Source organism: Neopelma chrysocephalum, unplaced genomic scaffold, assembly GCF_003984885.1.
Source record: "Neopelma chrysocephalum unplaced genomic scaffold, ASM398488v2 Primary Assembly neopelma1_209, whole genome shotgun sequence".
NCBI lineage: Eukaryota > Metazoa > Chordata > Aves > Passeriformes > Pipridae > Neopelma > Neopelma chrysocephalum.
In genome coordinates, this window is record NW_020897871.1 from 493,340 (window position 1) to 512,386 (window position 19,047).

At 39.8% G+C, this 19,047-nt stretch overlaps 1 protein-coding gene across 10 annotated transcripts in view; it reads left to right on the top strand.

The window, feature by feature from the left end:
• IQSEC1 (IQ motif and Sec7 domain 1) overlaps nt 1–19,047 on the top strand; it is a 331,221-nt gene that overhangs the window by 301,998 nt on the left and 10,176 nt on the right. For all 10 annotated transcript variants that reach the window (XM_027703149.1, XM_027703156.1, XM_027703159.1 and 7 more), the window contains 8 exons: nt 3,049–3,171; nt 4,575–4,741; nt 6,902–7,041; nt 8,709–8,738; nt 9,904–10,029; nt 11,685–11,784; nt 14,779–14,940; nt 16,104–16,280. In XM_027703149.1, coding sequence (XP_027558950.1) covers nt 3,049–3,171; nt 4,575–4,741; nt 6,902–7,041; nt 8,709–8,738; nt 9,904–10,029; nt 11,685–11,784; nt 14,779–14,940; nt 16,104–16,280 — 1,025 coding nt within the window. The remainder of the gene's footprint in view (nt 1–3,048; nt 3,172–4,574; nt 4,742–6,901; nt 7,042–8,708; nt 8,739–9,903; nt 10,030–11,684; nt 11,785–14,778; nt 14,941–16,103; nt 16,281–19,047) is intronic.

Sequence of the window (19,047 nt, forward strand, 5' to 3'; positions counted from 1 at the left end):
AATGTTCAACTGGGATGTGCTGGAGTGAGTATTTGTGTGGGGAGGAGGGGGCAGTGTCCTGATGCTCAGCAGTCAGCACAGGCCTTCCCCGAGCTCCAGGCAATGGTTTCAGGGTGTCTTGTGCTTCTCTCTGGGTCTTGTTCTGAAGGAGGGGAAACCACCCTCCGAAGGGTAAGAAAAGATGCACATGAGCCAATATTTATTTCTTTGCTTTCCAGTTAAGGCACTGGTTTTGTTATTGATCCAGCAAGATGCTCACAAGGATTTATATTCCCTGTGGCCACGTGCATTTACTCTAAATTTATGTTTTAATTTCGTAGGCCTTAGAGTGTGTAATTTCAAAGGTTTTTTTCTTCCTCAGACTCTGATAATTTAGTGAATGAAAGACCATAATATTGTAGGCAACATAAGGCTTAATCACTAACAGAACTTGAAAATGGTTATTATGGCCAAATGGCTCAGATGTTAGATAAGGAGGGATTTCTGCCTGTGCAGGCACGTGCTGACAAGATCTATACAAACTGTTATTTTCCAAAAGATTAGATGAACAAAAACTGTTTTAAAAACCAAAAGAAACGCAAAGCAGAAAATCAGACTTTTAGCAGCTTGGTCATAAATATCTAAACCTTATATATAGAGTAGACCAAAGGTGCTTTATTTTAGGAGGGTATTAATTTAAAACGTGTATTCTTTGAGGCTTTTTATTTTGTATCTGACATACTGGCCTGTAAACATGAATACATCTTAGTCCATTTTTATTTCAAGATATTGTATAAAATTTTAGCTAGATGCCTAACAAAACTGCTGAGAATTGAAGCAAAAACCACAACATCTTTCTCATTAAGGAAGCCTAGAGAAAATTCTCACCACCATTTTTTAAATAACTGTTTTATTTAACAGTGCAATGAAAGCTGTAGTGAAATCTGCCTTAGGCTACAGATGCAGAGAGTTTTTCTAGAGGTCTTCTCTCCCTTTCCTGTGCCTTATTAAAAGCTGCCTTCTTACAGTCCAACCCCCAGCAGAAAGCAAGGGAAGCACCTCCAGAGCAAAGCCTGGAGCCAGGCTGAGGCTGCAGAGTCATGGAATGTGGCTGGCTTGGATGCAGTCCCTGCTCAGCATGAGTCACCGCCGGCCACTCACAGTGATCAGCTGCATTTTGCAATTCTGAGTCAGACTAGGGGGAAGACTCTCCAGAAAGTGTGTATTTTTAATTTTTTTTTAAAGGGAACAGTACAGGTTCAGGACGAGATGGATTCTAATCTTGGCTGATCTTTAAGGTCCCTTCCAAGCCAAAGCGCTCCGTGATCCCATGATGCATTTTGTGATGTTGGATAAATCCCTTGCCCTCAGCACCTCAGGCAGACCTAAGCAGAGGTGTCTCTGTCTGTGAGGAGGTGAATTGTTAAGAACAAGGTCAGGATCAACTGCCTCCAACCCCCCAGCAATCCTTTTATTGGAATGAAAGTGTTCTTAGCTGTTCAGCCAGGCTTTGGGGTGAGGAGCTCCCTGTAAGCAGTTCTCTGCATAGTGCTCTGAAACTTGCCTGCAAATGGGAACAGGGTATTTTCTCTTAAAAAAAAGACAATAAAGTAGCGTTTCATCCTAAAAATCATATTTACAGATTGAAGGTAGATTTTGTCAAACTGATATAGCTCCATGTGGGTACATAGAAAAGATACTTTAAAAGATGATCCTTTTTCTGTTACACAATTTATTTTCAGATTACTTGCTTTGATTTGTGTTCAAGTTTCCCAGATCCAGTAAATTTGGGTATTTTAGCTATTTGATACCTTGAGCTTAGAAAATATTCATGAGAACAGCCTGAATTTTTGACCAAGAGGTGAATTCTGGGCCTGCTGGAGCTGCTGCCTGCTGATGGTGCAGAACAGTGACCATGGTGATTTATCTGCTGTCTCCACAGTTCATGTAAAACCTTTTGAGACCCCTTCCATTCTGTTGTTGGCCAGCATGTTTCTGGAGGTCCTTAATTGCATTAATTAGTTCATTTTGACTTCAGCTGGGCTGCACATGTGCTTTACACCTTTGAAGGAAAAAAGAGTTTTGGTGTTTCAGAACTTGGAAGAGGTGGGAAGACTGAGGGCATTATTGCAGAACTGATGAGGGGGTTTAGGTGTGGGTTGGAAAGCCTACAGTCTTCTGCATAAAGGGAAAAATATTCCAGGCAAGGGGAATAAATTGTTTGGTTATTAATTTATATTAGCTACAGTTTTACTGGAAGAAAAGTATGATCTATTGTCATTTGTCATTATGAACCTATACATTTAAGAAAAAGCTTTTAAAAGTGGATTGTGCTTTCAGTGGTTTCTGCAATACAGTAATTCATGTCTGGTTATTTAAAAACTAAAAGGTAAGTTTAAAGAAAGGAAATTTATAACCTTCTGATTTTAAAGCAGTCTTTAAACAAAGTATTAGAATGACATAATTCACATTGTTGATTAAAATAGTTCTTTTTTTAATTTTTTGTCAGTGCTGTATTTTCTGAGCAAGAAAGTAATTATTTCTCCATAAGTGTTAGCTGAAAGACGTGGCAAATGATGGGGAGATGAGAATTACAGTGATAATAAGAGAGTATCCAAACAGGGTTATTATTTTTCTCTGCATGTAAGAACGTTCCCAGACACAGACCCATTTGGTGCAGAGTATTGTGCCTGCTGCAGGCTGTTTGAGATATGATATAAACTATTTATTATTGTTGTAGGCATTGTGATGGTTGATTGGCCTGGAAGCACGAAACTAATAATTATTGTTGGCAGTGGTACATCCCTTAAATTGGTCAGACATTTGTCATTCCAGCAGCTCTTCTGTTAAAAAAGAAGAAGGTTCTGCTTACACATTCTCATTGATCCCTTGTTTGCAGCCTTCCTTCACAGTTACCTACAATTACTGCCATTGCTGCTGACAGTTTAAAGGACAATTCCATGAATCTCTGTGAGATGGAAAATCGAAAGGTTTTTTGTTTTGAACTCTTCCCTTTGGTCCTGTGCTGTTAGAAACGAAGAGGCACAATGGAATGTGTTTCTCTCCTAGCTGTGTGGTGGATGAGATGGACTTCTCAACCATGGAACTGGATGAAGCACTCAGGAAATTTCAGGCTCATATCCGTGTCCAGGGAGAAGCCCAGAAAGTGGAACGGCTCATTGAAGCTTTCAGGTAAGAGACTGAAATCAGTCCCTCAGTGTTATGGTTTGGAGCTGGCTCCCTGCCAAGTCTCCAAACCTTACCACAAGGAGTCCCCCCCCACCCCAAACCAAGGGAGAAGAGGGGAAAAAAACCAAAAGAACCAAAAACGAGAGAGAGACAAAGCAATATATATATAAATATATTTACACTTATATTACAGTTATGTACAGTTGAAATATATCTGCAATTTCACAGGGAAAAGGGAAAGGGGAAGGGAAGAACAAAAACCAAAATTATATATATATATATATATATATATATATCTCCCGATCAGTAGCCCAAGGTCTATCAACTAAAAGAATTAGCAAAGAATATCTTACTACTCTCCTTGGGACAACGGAGAGTCACGTTGGAGCGACTGCCGGCAGCCTCCGCCTGCCAAGGTCGACAAGGCCTTACCAGGCCTCACTCCCCAACCCCACAGACTCAACACAGGGAAACCTGCACCTCCAAAGCCACCGGAAGGAAAGAGAGCGAAGGCCTTTCCTCCCTCCTTCTTCTACCCCAGCTTACGTCAAAATCGTAGGGAATACCGGGTAAATCTGGGCACTTCCTTGGTTACAAACTGGTCACCAAGGAAGGCCTAGGCCAAACTACCACACTCAGCCACCAGAAACTGCTGCTGTCTGACAGCCCAGCTGGAGAACTGGGCAGGGTGAGCAGGTCTGAGTTATTTCCCTGCTTATTTGCAGTGTCCTCTTGAGCTACCAACAGTTTCAAGTAAATGTTGTTTGTGGGGCTTTTGGTAAGTATGAAATAGGAAGTTTCCTTTGCTGGTGCTCTTCATAGATGGCATCTCTATTAACAGAACAAGGTTTCTCTATTCAAAGTTCTTTCTGGCACCAGTTGAAAAGATATCCAAGGATTTTTGAATGTCTCTAACAATATATTTGGATACAGTACTTTATATGAGTGGAATTATGAGCCCATTTACATTCTAGAGTATATATGCTCCCAACTTTTCATTAAGCACTTCAACAATAGTGGAAAACAGAGCATTAACTTGTCAGTGCTTAACACAGGTGTACTTTATCCTGGGCAGGATAAGATGGAAATCACCCTGTGGCAGTAAGCCAGAATCAATGCTGTGTTCTTACCTGCTGTCAGGGCATTAGTCACTGAGAGAAATGAAATCCTGAAGTTATTGTAGCTCAGAATCGGTGCTAAGAGGTGAAATGACAGTGGTAGTAGAAAACAAAAGCCTTCCACATTCGAGGATTGGCTCATGAAAATACGTGGATGGAAAGCTAAATATATGTATGGAACACCAGTAATAGCTTGCTGAGCCTCTGGAATGCAGCAGTAGGTTTATTTGGTGGAATTAGAGAAGCAATTCCTGGCTCTGACAGCTTCCACTCTGTGCTTTTTTCCAGCCAGAGATACTGTATCTGCAACCCAGGGGTGGTGAGACAGTTCCGCAATCCCGACACCATCTTCATCCTGGCCTTTGCCATCATCCTGCTCAACACAGACATGTACAGCCCAAACGTGAAACCAGAGCGCAAAATGAAGCTGGAGGACTTTGTCAAGAACCTGAGGGGTGAGAAAACTCTGACAGGGAAGGTCTGAAAAGCTTTTCCCTGTAACTGTCATTGGAGGGACACCACTGTCGTCTGGGAGAAAGGCAAAATACGGGGCACTTGATGCTGATTTGACTTGACTTGAAACTGCTGCCATTTTTACAGGCTTTAATTATTTCTGGAATAGTGAAAACAGAATTAATTATGTAGTATTTTGTCATTTTTATCGTGTCTTTTTTGAGTGGATGTATTGTCGGGTCCTTTTATTCCCACATACATATATATATATATATGTGTGTGTATGTATGTGTATGTATGCATATGTGTATATAGATATGTATATATATATTTTATATATATATATATATATTTATTGAGGAACAGAAATCACTCTGCCCTGACGAGAACTTTTGGAAATAAATCAGATATTTAAATTCTCACTGAGTAAAAAAAAAGTCCCACCTCCAAGACCTTCCTGAAAGGTGCAAATAGCCCAAAAATTTCATTTTGATTTCTTCATTGGTGTATTTTCTGATCAAGACATCATCTACCAGGCTATGGCCACCTAAGCTTGCAATTAGATTGCCAGAAAAATACAGGCATTTTTTCAAATCTGTATCTCAGATCTTTCTATCCTAGTTCTTTGTGGTGAAAGAATTTTTTGTGAAGTATCAGCTCAGCTCTTTCTAACAGGAAGGAGTCACTGAGTAGAGCTGAAAGTGGGCTGAATGGCAGAAAAAAAGAACCAAGTTGCTTCATATATAAAGATAAATATCTCTGTATAGGCATACCTCAGGTGCAGGGCAGTTTGTATTCGTGTGTGCATGTGGCACTATCATTTTAGCACAAGTGAAAACAAAATACTTGTGGTGTTCTGGAATTTCAGATCTTGAGAATGCAAGTCCTGTTTGGTGCTTTTATTCCCTGAGATTTATCCAAGGCAGCAATAAACAGCCTGTGCTCAGCAGATGTTTCAGCTTAGCAAAGTTGAAGTTACTGCTGAGATTTTATCATGAAGTCCACAGATATTCAAAAAGGCCTGATATTCATCTCTTGCCATAATAGTGCAGTTACATGAGCTGTGTTTTATGCAGTACATTCTCTCTGATCTCCAGCATGAATGCCAGCAATGTTTTATTCTTGCAGGCATTTTTGTGACAGGTTACCCTGCCTGTAACTTTAAATCACTGCACCACAAAGGTGGTCTGTGGGAGGGCTGGTGGTGTGGAACAAAACAGAGGCGGTTTTGCTTCCTTCTTTCTGCAAAGAAACTGTATTTTATCACAGTGTTTTTTATGTGAGCAGTTGTTCCAGTGGGTGACAAAATATTCTGAATGGGAGATAAGAGTTTATTGCTTTAAAACCTATTTACAAAATAGACATGGATCTCCCTGTCCCCGGGAAATGCAGCTTTAAGTCACTTAGTGAAATTGGACTCCTTCCACTGCTATTAAAAATTCAGGATGGAGCATTCAGGGCTGTGTGGGGTTTGTTAGGATGACATGCCAATGATAAGCACACAGTGCTAAACAATAATCTGGTATCTGGGCTATTTGCTTGATTTGTTTTTCCAGAGTAAATTAGTTCTTTTTGAAATCTTACAAGAAATATTGGTTAAATTAATTTTACTGGTTGTTCATAAGGTTCTCACATAGGAAATTATTTTCTGAACAGCACCGAGTAATATTGAGACAGAGGCAAAATGGAGCAGTTCTTCTGCTTCCTCCCAGTGGGGTATATTCCTAGGAGGAGGTCATGTGGAGGTTTTAGCGTCTAAAGAGTAATTTAATTCATTGGAGCTTTGATACCAAGCAGAGGAAACTTGAAAGAAAAAAAAAAGCATAGAAATTAACATCTTAATGGCTTAGTTTTAGCTTCGAGTTTTAAAACAAAAATTCCAACCTGTGTAATTTCCATCAATGTCTCGGTGCTTTTGGACAAAAATCAGTGTTTAAAGAATGAGAAGCATCACTTCTCCTGCCTCGCTGGGGGCGGACAAGGACACGGAGGAGGTGTTGGCTCACAGGCACCGGGAGCTGTAAAACACAGGGGCAGTCAGGCAGCAGTGGCATCAGTGTGAGCAGGAAAAGCAAAGTGCTCATGTTTTTAGCCTCTCCTTGCTGAGAGCGGTGTGTGTGAGAGCCCTGAGGCCGGGCTGTGACAGGAGTGTTGCCCTGCAGGTGTGGATGATGGGGAGGACATCCCTCGGGAGATGCTCATTGGGATCTACGAGCGCATCCGCAAGCGAGAGCTGAAAACCAACGAGGATCACGTGTCCCAGGTGCAGAAGGTGGAAAAACTCATCGTGGGGAAGAAACCGGTGAGTTCCCCGTGCCTGGAAGGTTTGGGAATTTAGGTTTATATCTGGGCTTCTGGGGGAGGCCTGGTTCTTTTCTTATTCAAACATGTGGCAGTTCAAATCCTAAAGCCAAGGGCACGGAGGGCAGTGCACAGCACAGAACAGCACAGGAGGGGGTTGCTTAGAAGATAAATTGGTTGCTAAGTGGCAAACTGTCCAAATAATGATTTGCTCTAAGGTTGACTTAAATTCTGGGGCGTTCACAGTGCACATGGATTTTCTTGTTGCAGTCTGGTATTCGTGGGTGATGATGTAAGGAGTCTTAAATTCTTTATGTGGAGCTTTACAAGTCTGAAATTACACTGACATATCTGCATTTTAGGCAGTTCTCTTGTTTATTGCAAGAGAATTGAAGTGTTTTGTTAATGTGATGCTGTAGAGAATCATATCTCAAAATTTACACTGTCCTCTATGCCTCCATAATTTCCAAGACTAACAGAGAACTTCTGTTCACATCAGCATCTTCCTTAGCTCAACAGCTCCCATGACCTGGGATTTGTAAGGGGAGATGGAATCATTTTGTCTCAGAACATATCTGGAAATCAGGTCCCAGGGATTCTAATGCTGGGTTTGAGCATCCAGAGATACCTTTTTGTTGTGGGAAAAATCCTGAAATACTTTGCTATATAAATAAATCTTCAAAGCATCTGTTGGAAAAAGGGAGAGAAAAGAAAGGCCATAGCATTTTACCTTCAGTTTAGGAACTGAGTGAACACAGAGGTATTAAAACCAATATTTTACCAATATTTTACCAGTATCTAATGTGGAGAGGGCCAGTGGGTGCTCAGCCCTCCTGAATTCAAATCCCATGTCAGCAGTCACAAAGGCAGCCCAGAACAAAGCAAAACAAAACAAAAAAACAAAAGACCAGACCTGCCTGGTTTTGAAGTCCTACATCTGTTTTTTATCAGCTCTGGGCAACTTCACTGCAGCAGGGTCTGATGGGTTGGGGCATTTGTGATTAAGAAAAAGAACGTGGGTCTCAAGAGTCTCCCTATTACTTTTAAAGAACTTTGAATTGTAGTCTCTTCTCAGACAAACCTCAACAGAGGGTGTAGGGGAAGGGAATGAGGGACCACCAAAAAAACTAATATAGGTCTGTATCCCAGTGAAGGACATACTGAGGAGATCTCTGAAGAAGCAGAGAAAAGAAAGCAAAATTTCCTTAATAAAAGCTTTTAACTGATTTTGAGAAGAAGGGAAATAAATATTCTGAAGTCAGTATCTGACAGTCACTTATGCTTTCATATGAAACTTCTCTTCTGTAATTGTTTGGGGATTTGGGTTTATATATAGGCTTCTTTGGGAGATGTTTTTTTCCATGGTTCCTTTTTTATTCAGACATGTGGCAATTCAAATCCTAAAACTGATCCCGACCTTGTAAATTAAATGGAATTAAGAAAACAATGCCCTGGCTGGAGTCCTGTGTTCAAGGATTCTTCTGTTGGGAGACTTTTTAACTGTGTGCAAGAAAATTTGGGAAACAGGCAACAATCTTTATTGATAGATATATTTGTTTTTACTTTATAGGCATTTAGTCATAGTCAGACCGTGACGTATTTATTGCTATGATACAGTTCTGTGTTTCTCTGAAGTTTAATGAACTTGTATATGTCTTTCTACTGTAGATTGGATCTCTGCACCATGGACTTGGTTGTGTAGGTATTTCTCTCATACTCCTTCAAAATTTATAGTCATTGTAACTGGCAGCATTTTCTTAAACTGACAGTAGAGCATTCTGTTACATTTTAAAATTTGAAATCAATGGTGTTCTTTCAAGCAAAATTTTCCTGGTGTTGTAGTAATAACTCTCCAAAGTACAAAGATATTTCCCAGAGACTGCTTAATTTATTACCAAGAGTTTTCTAGACCTTTTTAATACACTTTTTTTCATTTCAAATGCTGTTATTACTGTAGAAATTAGACACCCAGTGAAGAATAAACCAATAGGTAAAAATCACAGTTGCACCTCCCCTTTTCACCTGGGCCCTGGTGTGTTTATTCTTCCTGGTCCATTTGAGAATTGAATGATACTCTGGAAAGATACTGCCAGTTGATTTTAAGGTTTGCCTCTGAATGTAGAAAATACTGATTCCAGATTAAAGTTACAGGTATATTCAGTAATAAACCTAAAACTATTCTTATAATGCACCATTTTATGGATTTCTGTGGAGATCTCATCATGTGCACTTGAAAGAAATAAAGTCTCACTAGGTTGACAACAGCAGCTTTGGAGATACCTCAGCAAATATTTCCAATAAGGAAATGGAAAAGCAGTCTTGATTTTCTTACTGGCATGAGAAAATCAAAGAGCCTGAAACTGCATTTACTGTGTCCTGAGGTCACCATTTCCTTGGTACTGGGGAATGACCAAATTGAATTAACTCAGTGGCTGACAAAAAGTAGCTACAGCATCAGTGTGTTCAGCTCCCAAAAGCTAAAGTTGCTTTGCATCCTTTCTTCCGCCAAAGATGTGTAAAAATGCTTGTGGAAGCAAAACCCTTTGCTCTGAGCTCCCACTTAATCTCAAAGTATTAAGATTATTAAGATTTTATCATTTCACAAAGGAAAACTCTCTCCCATAGAACTTCCATTGGCATCCACATGCAGGAATAAAAGCTGATAGAGAGTATTTCATGAAGTTTGGATGCCATGCATGTAAATCTTTATGTTCCTGTTGTTGGTCCTTTGATGGAAAAATCTAAGGGGCTTAGAGGTAAAAATATTTGAAGTATTAAAAAAAAAATAAAATTCTGTGTATGAAAGATGCTCTTTCTTGGCTAAATGTTGTTATATTAACCCTGGACTTTTGTGTTATCCCAGGTGCTCTCCCTACCCCACCGGAGGCTTGTTTGCTACTGTAGGCTCTTCGAAGTTCCAGATCCCAATAAGCCTCAGAAGCTTGGATTGCACCAGCGAGAAATATTTTTATTTAATGATCTTCTTGTGGTATGTATTTCCAGGCAGGCAGACCTAAAGTGAGGTATTCGGAAATCCTATCTCCAGTTAAATACAGGAGCATTCCTAAAAATAAGTATCTATTATCTGTTACTCTGCACTCCAGAAATCTTGGGATGATTAACAGATTTATATCTTAATTTTCTTAATTCTATATAATTTGCTTTTAAACTGAAGCCTTTTAGTGATTGCTACGCTGTTCTGTAAGAAGGTGTTGGATGCAATAGCTTTTACTACAGAGAAAAAACAAATCACCTCCAGGTTACCCATTTCCCTAATGGATAAACAGAGATGGTCTTTATTCTGTGAGTTAAGAATTCGAGGTGTTTGTGGGAAAACAAAATTACATACTACTTTGTATTCCCCAGATGTTCTGTCAACAGATCTGTTTATGCACTGAAATAGGAAGAGGATATGCTGAAATAGATTTTACAGTTGACTTTTCAGCATGCACTTATCCTCACAGACTTTAACTTGACTTAGTCTTCTGAAAAACAGACATACAAAACTAGTGACAGCTTGGAATTATTTGGTTGATTTACTCTTAAAAATAGGAAAATTTGTTGCACTCTCTTTGGAAGGTACCTGAGAACTAAGGACTAAACTAAGTGTTTAATATTTTGTTACGAAAAAGACAGGCTTCACCCTCACAGTTTTGTTGTGTGTCGTTTTTACAAACCTTTAGATCTTAAATACAGAAATGAATCCTTTTGATTATGAGTAGATTCTCCTGGTTGTAAATGTGAGCTTGAGTGGGAACTGATGGAACATTGCTGTCTTTGGGCTGCAAGTTTTCTGTCTTTTTTTATTTCTTACTTAGATGTCAGTAGTTTTATCAAACTGTTTGGGGAGTAACACAGACCAAAATTATCAGTTTCAGTAAAATGCCATCACTAAAAGTTAAAATTAGAAAGAACTAGTAAAAATAAACCTCTTTGTAAAGAGAAAGAGCAGTTGCACTCACCCTTCAGGAGAACCCCAGCACTGATGGTCAGCAGTAGAATGTTACTTCTGTTGTAGCAAAAAGTCAAGGTTTGCACAGACTTGGTGGGACTTTTCCTGTGTCAGGGGCTGTAACAGGCAGAGGGAAAGCAGGACATCCCTGGCTGGGGAGGTGTCAGGCACTGTGGGGAGCAGCACAGACCTGCAGGGTGGGGAAGGTCACAGTGAGAACCAGGGCTGGGAATTAACCTGCTGTGGGGAGGCCCTGCCTGGAGTCAGACTGGAAGAACAAAGGGTGAAGGAAAGTGTGGTAGCAGCTGCTTATTGAAGGGTAATTTAAACTCCTTTTTGATAGCATGTGCAGTGCACAGTAAGGATGCAGAGGGTTTTGTCTTTTTGGAATTTCAAGAAGACAGATTTCTGGAGAATGGAGGACACAAAGGCTTTGTTTCTGGATAAAATATTAACTCTTCTGCTTAAGAGATATGGTGCTGCAGAGTTAGCTTTGTTTCTTCAGTAGCAGTAGATTAAATACAACAGTTGCATTTAAAAAAAAAAAAATTACAATTAACGTATTCTCTGGCACATTGTAGCTTTCTTTTGCATAAAGTGTTTTCTCGTATTCTAATTCTTAAGAGCAATAATTTTCCACAAGCATACATGATAAAAGGGGTATTTCATTTTGCTTATTTGGTAACTTTCAGGTGACCAAGATTTTTCAAAAGAAGAAGAACTCGGTTACATACAGTTTTCGACAGTCATTTTCTCTCTATGGAATGCAAGTCCTTCTCTTTGAGAACCAGTGTAAGTATTTCCTGGCTTTTTAAATGAGCCTTTTGCTTAAAAATAAAATAAAAATTAATAAAATAAAATAAAATAATGTTTGAGCAAAAGAGGTGGACAGGACTTGGCTCTGGATTTCGGAATAAAATTGCTTTGAATTTAACTTAGCCCTAAAGTTTAACAGAAGATGCTCTGAGCATATGAAACAGCAAGACTGCTGGTTTTTGGTTATAGTCAGAACCCAAATCTTCCCCAATGTGTTGTTTGTGAATACTGGTAAAGAATAAAATGTTTGTCAGAAAACAAACTCGTCTGCTGAGGCAGCTGCAACTGAATGATAATAAATAATTACTCCTATAATGATGTGTGTAATTCAAAACACTGTTTAATTTATTTTCCTGATTTATGTCTTAACTGTGCCCAGGTAATATATACTCAGATATAAATACAAAGCAGAGAGTTTGGATTCCAGCTTGTATTTCGTGACACCTTTTGTTTATGTCTGTTGCAATCTGCATCAATCCAATATTCTTTTTATGTTTCATGCTTCTCAAACTTAGTCTTAGCAGACAAAAACCCAACAAAAAACCCCAAATAGTTTGCTGAAATCCTGCTTTTAAGCCCAAAGGCAGCATCAGTACTAACAGCAGAGCAGAGTATGCTTACACATTCATTCTCTCTTTTGTGCACACATTATATAATATAAAATTCAGTTTTGGGAGGAAGGGCAAATATATCTATCCTGGATTCTACTGAAAATAGAAGAATATATATTTCCTCTGATGTCAAATTAAATAAAATATTGAAAAAGATATATCTCATAAGCATACTAAGTAGAAACACTATTCAAATAAACTTAAAAACATATCCAGTGAAACAAGAAGCAAGGGGTTGGGTTTCTCCCAGGGAGCTGGAGGCACTTTAACTGAGACACTTCAATAGACATAGTTGGGCTTCTAAGTGGAGCTCACTACAGTGCCTCAGTGAACAGGTTGCACTTCCAGTGTCGGTGCCTGTCAGGTGGAATGCAGTATTTTCCAGTTGGGAAAGAGAAGTATTTTTCTCCTTTGGTTTGTAAAATTCAGATTCTTGGTTTCCCCTGTCCCCAGCAAGCTCTGGGCTCTTTTGGCCATCGGTCAGTAAATCTCTGTGTAGCAGCTGTCAGAGTCAGCTGCTCTCAAGGGAACAAAATTAGTGTTGCTAAAGCAGAAGCAACAAAAATATTGCTTTGGCTGCTGGTGAGGTTGAACAACATGATTGGCTTTGGTGATAGAAGAATTGACTTTTAATGATAGAAGTCAGTTATCTTGAGGGATGGATGAGCTCCAAAAGGGAGAATAATGTCATGTATCTCTAGAAAATAAACAGGCCAGAAGGGAGGTACCTTTTACATTTTCAGTCAGTAACAAAATATAAAGGGGGAGCAGGTCACTGCAGAGAGAGTGTGTCTGAAACCAGTAAATACTGATGTGAGTGTCTCCTGATGCTTCATCAGTACAGTGTGGAGAAGTATCTGTGGGAATAAAATATACGTGTTTCTTTAGTATGTGAAAAATCCTCCTTGGTTCATGTGTGGGGGCAGCCCACGTGACTTCAGGTTTCCTTGTTTGGTTTCATGAGCATTTTTGGGTTTTCCCCTTAAGTGGTGCACTTTGTAGAGCTGTGTGCTGCATATCCATGTCAATATTGCCAACACTGCCTGGAGGGATTCCATGCTCCCCTCCTGGGAGCCTGCCCAGCACCAGCCTCCTTTGTCTCTTCTTCTGTGCATGATACTGAGAGCAGACCCCACAGAACCCCCAAACTCCTCCTTCCCTCGGGGCCCTTTGAGCCTCGTGCTACTTGCACTATTTTCCCCTTAGAATGGTGAATGGACTTGCTTCACTTTTAGTTGGAGCTCTGATTTGGAAGTTGTTCTTCTAAAATTAAATCTGGAATAAAAATTCGGAAGTGTTCTTCTAAAAAAGAGCAGCATTTGCACTTGTCTCCCAAAGGCTGAAGTCTTGTTGAAACCTGATGGCTTTGAGGGGGGGAAGCTGCCTTACATCATCTACTGGCTCTTGAGGGAACGAGTTTTAGTGCCTGGGAGCCCTTGAACTTCGGCTTCAATACTTAAGTAAATATTTGAGAGCTGTAGCAAACCAAGAAGGTAAAGCAGCTGAGGAAAACACTGTGAGTTAAAATTCACATTCTGAGGTTTTCTGACACCCCATTTCTACAAGTCTGTGCTTCAAGCAAAGACTGGTTCTTTTTTCTAGAGCAGAACTTATCTTCTTTATAAATATCCTCCTCTAAATGAACCTTCTGTCTCAACCAGGAGATATTTTTGACCAGCTGTTAAAATTTGCATTCTCAGATGTGCAGCTAGAAAAGAGGCAAAGACAGTCTGCTAAAAAATCTCCACCTTTTGTTTTGAAGTTGCCCATAGTATGGGTCAAAAGAGGGGTGAAAAAAACAAGAAACCAACCCTTTTACTTCTTCAGTATGTAATCTCACAGAGAATTTTAACTTTGTTTAAAAAAAAAAAGAAAAGTAGGATTGTCAGGGAACACAACTCAATAGGAAAGATTGCAAGCTGTCCTTGCTGGTGTGTTTGTCTTCCTGCAAATGTTACAAGTAGAACAAGTTTGATGGACTTGAGATGTCTTCAGGTAATTTTTACTCAGCAAAACTTTGGCCACAATTTAGTAAGATAGGTAATGGGATCTGTTCCATGAAACAAAAATTATCCCCTTATTTTTTTGTTTTTTCTGGTATTTTTCTTTTATACTGTACATTGTATCTTAAGGGTAACAGCTGCATAAAGACTGTCTTCCAGGATTTGGTCAGCATCTTGACAGTTAAGCTGTTCCAATGTATCTGAGGGATTTTAATTTGATGCTGTGCCTTCAAACTTTTATTTTTCTGACTTTCTACCCTCTATAGTAAAAAGCCTTGAGTTTTAGTGGGATTTTTTATTAAAAGAAAAGGAATTGGAATAATCAGAGCTTAGTTTTTCCTGCCTTTTCCTTCCAGATTATCCCAATGGTATCCGGCTCACGTCAGCCGTGCCAGGAGCAGATATCAAAGTGCTCATCAACTTCAATGCCCCCAATCCTCAGGACAGGAAGAAGTTCACAGATGATTTGAGGGAGTCGATTGCGGAAGTTCAGGAAATGGAAAAGCACAGAATAGAGTGTAAGTACAAAGGTACATAAAATAGAGCATTGTCAGGCTAATCCTGGGAGGGCGATTCTGAATATGTGTATAACCCATTAGAACACTCTAAAAGTTCCAAATAATAGGGGTTTTTTTCCACAAGTCTGACTCTAGAAAGAGGAAAAACCCAATGATATGTTAAGGCCCAGCTGAGTTCACTGACTCCCATTTACTGCAGTGTGGCTGGAGTGGAATTTTAGCCTGGACAAACTGTCAATAGCAATGGACAGGGTAGAGGTGGATTTGTGAATTGTAGTATAAATTACAGCAAGAACTTGAGGTATAATTTACATCACATTGAAAATCTCAATGATGGCCCTTCAGATAAGTTTCACAGGATTTTTCTTGATTTCCATGTCGTTATTTTTTTGTTTTCTCAATGAGGTAGCCGTGGTACAAGTTGATATATTTTGCTGAAAGTTCCATGAGTGTCTAAACACGAAATTTTGTCTTCTGTTTTTCCAAAAGAGGCTGTATGTTTTGCAACATAAATCTGTTAGTACAGAAGTGAAGCTCCTGTCTCTTATTCACAGTAATACCTGCTCATACACAGAAATTGGGGTGTTTCCATGTTCTGTGATAAGTCTGTACTCATGGAAAAGCTCCTTACTGGAATTCAGATCTTGAGGACTCTTTCCAGTTTCCATTTTAAGCTGAAATGATGAACTTTCCTTGTTTTTCTAAATTTTGTCTTTGTGCTTATTTTTTGTTTTGCTAAGAGTTTGGCAAGATTTGAAGGAAAAGGAAGGTGCGAATATAAAAATGAAAGATAAATCAAGGAATAAGAGGAGATATTCAAACATCCTGAATAATATGTTGGTTTAAAATATGACAGTGGGTTTAGTGTACTGGTTGCTCATGACAGCCTTTGTGAACAGAAGTAACAATTCCCCCAGAGGCTGGTTGGGCACTGCCCAGGCTCCCCAGGGCAGTGGGCACAGCCCCAAGGCTGCCAGAGCTCCAGGAGGGTTTGGACAAGGCTCTGAGGGACAGGGTGGGATTGTTGGGATGTCTGTGCAGGGCCAGGAGTTGGACTGATGATCCCTGAGGGTCCCTCCCAGCTCGGGGTGTTCCGTGATCTGTTCTCCCATCCCGTGTTTAATCGATAAACGCGAATTGCAAAGTCGCCCTCTCTGTTTCAGCTGAGCTGGAGAAGCAGAAGGGGGTGGTGCGTCCCAGCATGTCCCAGTGCTCCAGCCTGAAGAAGGACTCTGGGAATGGGACCCTGAGCAGGGCCTGCCTGGATGACAGCTACGCCAGCGGGGAGGGGCTGAAGCGGAGCGCGCTGAGCAGCTCGCTCAGAGACCTGTCCGAAGCAGGTAAGCGCTGCCTTTCCTCCCTTGCTCTCTGCATGCAAAGATGCCTCAGGGAAAGCCTCCACAAACAGTAGTGCTGAAATCTCAACCATTTTAAATAGCTCCTCTGTCCCAGTTCCTGTTTCATCTCTGTTTGTTTTTCGCCCTTGTTCTGTTAAGGGTTTGAAAGCATTTAAACCGCTGTCGGTTGCTATAGATACTTTTAAAGGAGAGTGAAGACAGGAAAAATTGTAAGTTTTTCATTAGAAAAAAAATTAGTGACTTGGGCTAGGAGTAACTCAGTTTTCCTTTCTTTTTTTCACCCCCTTTGCTTCTTCCCCTTCATACAGTAGGCTTAGAAAGAAAAGGAAGGAATCTGGTCTCTGTGCAATGAGCGCTTTCTGTGTATTCTGTGCTCAAACGTTCTGTGCTGCCACCTTGATGAATGAAATGGAGTGAAGCCTTACTAAATTCTGTCCAGAGCTCTGTAATTCAAACACAGTGTGTCCCTGATGCTCTTTTATTGATTTGTAACTCAGATACACCTCCTAATTCTTGCAAGAGGGGTTGTTGTGAAGTTCTCTTAACAATATAACACAAGAAGCCCCAGTGGACAAGAATTCTGATATCCCACAAAGCCTCTGCTGTGTGATCAGTTTTATTAACTGAGTAATGCAGCTAAAGGCTGCAAAGCAGGGATGGTGGGATTTTTTTAGGCAAAGAAAGCCAGGGGAAGTTTAGCATGTTTTTATTTGATGGTTTGCCTCACACCTGGCATACCCATGTAATCTTCCAGTTTGAAACGTGATTCTTGTCATTTACAAGAGTTCATATCTGAACACCATGTCCACTATTCAGAAAGTACTTCTGGGGATAGTAGCAACTATATATTTTTTTTAATTATCTGACTTTAGTTCATAGTCTGTGTTTCATACTCTGCTTTGTTCTTTTAATTGTAGTGATGATGTCCAGTATAGTCGTAATTTCAATATTCTGTATATCTTTGGTAGTAGACACCACTTACCTTTTCCCTTTTTTTAACTAAAGAAGAGATTTTAGCTCTGCTGCAATAAATAAAATTGTTGTAAACTGAAATTATAGCCTGTGTTTTGTGGGTATATGTGTGTGCATACAAATATGTAGAAAGTGAGCTCTTTCAATTCTTTTCTTCTCTGTTTAGGCTTTCATACTCATATGTCCATTTGCTTCATTAAAAAAGACACAGGACCTTGATCCAAAATCAGGCTGAAGTTGAATATTGGTGCTTCCTTGGCTCTAGTGGATTTTAGATCAAGCCCCTGGTCTTCACCACTCTTAAATCTCAGATTTGAGGATACTTCATCATCCTTTTTGTTGTTTTGGTTTTATTTCATTGAAATGAGAACTACCATATTGTCAATATGTGAGTTCAGTGGGTATCTGTGCCCCTAAATGTGATTTCTGATTGACTTTTTCATTCCATCAGAATTATTCATCTCTATCTTTCAAACATTGCCATGTATTTAAATTCATTTTATGGGTTTTATTCAACATTTCTTCAAGCAATTGTAATCATGAACCCATTCCACGTTTCCACAGGGCATGCCTACGACTGGCATGCTTGTTCCTGAAAATAACTTTTTTCCATAACAAAAAGTAGAAATCACTCACAGACTGCAGGGTTTATCAATGAGTTTGTTAAACCCAACTAAACTTAATTTTAACTTGCAATAGCTGAGAATTATGGAGAGTTTCTGTTTGGTCTTGTGCAGTGCAACTGGCTTGAGAAATGACACGCCTGTTATTGCTTTGGTAGTCGGTGGAGTAACTTCAGTGACAGGAGACAGGTCCTTCCTGCCTTTCCTCAGGGAATAGCTTGCATGTGAGGCTAATTTTATGTTTTAATACGAGAGGGTCAATCCATAACAAAACAGAGATATCTCAGTTAGGAAGATGCTGCACCCCAGTGATGGTACGATATTAAATTGCTTCTATAAAACAGTGTGGAGTCAGGTGCCTCAATTCTTCTTTTTCTGGATGAAACACAACATCAGCAAGGAGCGGGAACAAGAGTAGTGGGGCTGTGTGTGGACTTGTGTCTGTCTGTAGGAAAAGACACAATGCAAGTGGATTTTTGGAGAGGTCCTTTCTACATTTAATCAGAAATAAATCTAATAAACATGAGAAAATGGCCTGGTTGCATGTTTATGCAGTAAGGCAGATAATTGTCCAGTGAACATTGCAAAAAACAAATTTTTAACTATTTATTCAACAAAGGGGGAATGTGACTGACCAGCATTTTGGCCACAAGGGTACATGACTGAACTGTTTAAGAAATAGTCCCCCTGACATCCCAGCAGTAAATGGTGGCTGTGGAAAGTCACTTGAAATGTCCCTCTTAGAAAAGATTGGTGATTCCTAAGCTGCTTAGATCCAACAAATGCTGATGTCCTGAATGATTCTGACTGGAAATCAGACAGAAAGGCAGGACTTCTCTGTCAGGAAACAATGTCAGGAGTTGTTTCCTCACAGTTGTTCTTCAGTGTGATAACTGAAGTCAGAACTGTGCAAAGGATCTGTGTGAGGGTCTCAGTTTGAAAGACAATATTGTTCACTGGGGATTGTCAGTTCTCTCCATGGAATAAAGAGCAGAATGTGGCAACCAACTGCTCCAAGATGTGACTGTCCAAAAGTATTTAGTGCTTTATTTTCTTCTCAAAAGAGAAATGTATCATTTTTATTGCACATTCTTGAGCTGTAGTCAGGGAGGAACTGAATTTATTTGTCCCAGACTTGGAAATTCTTAATTTAC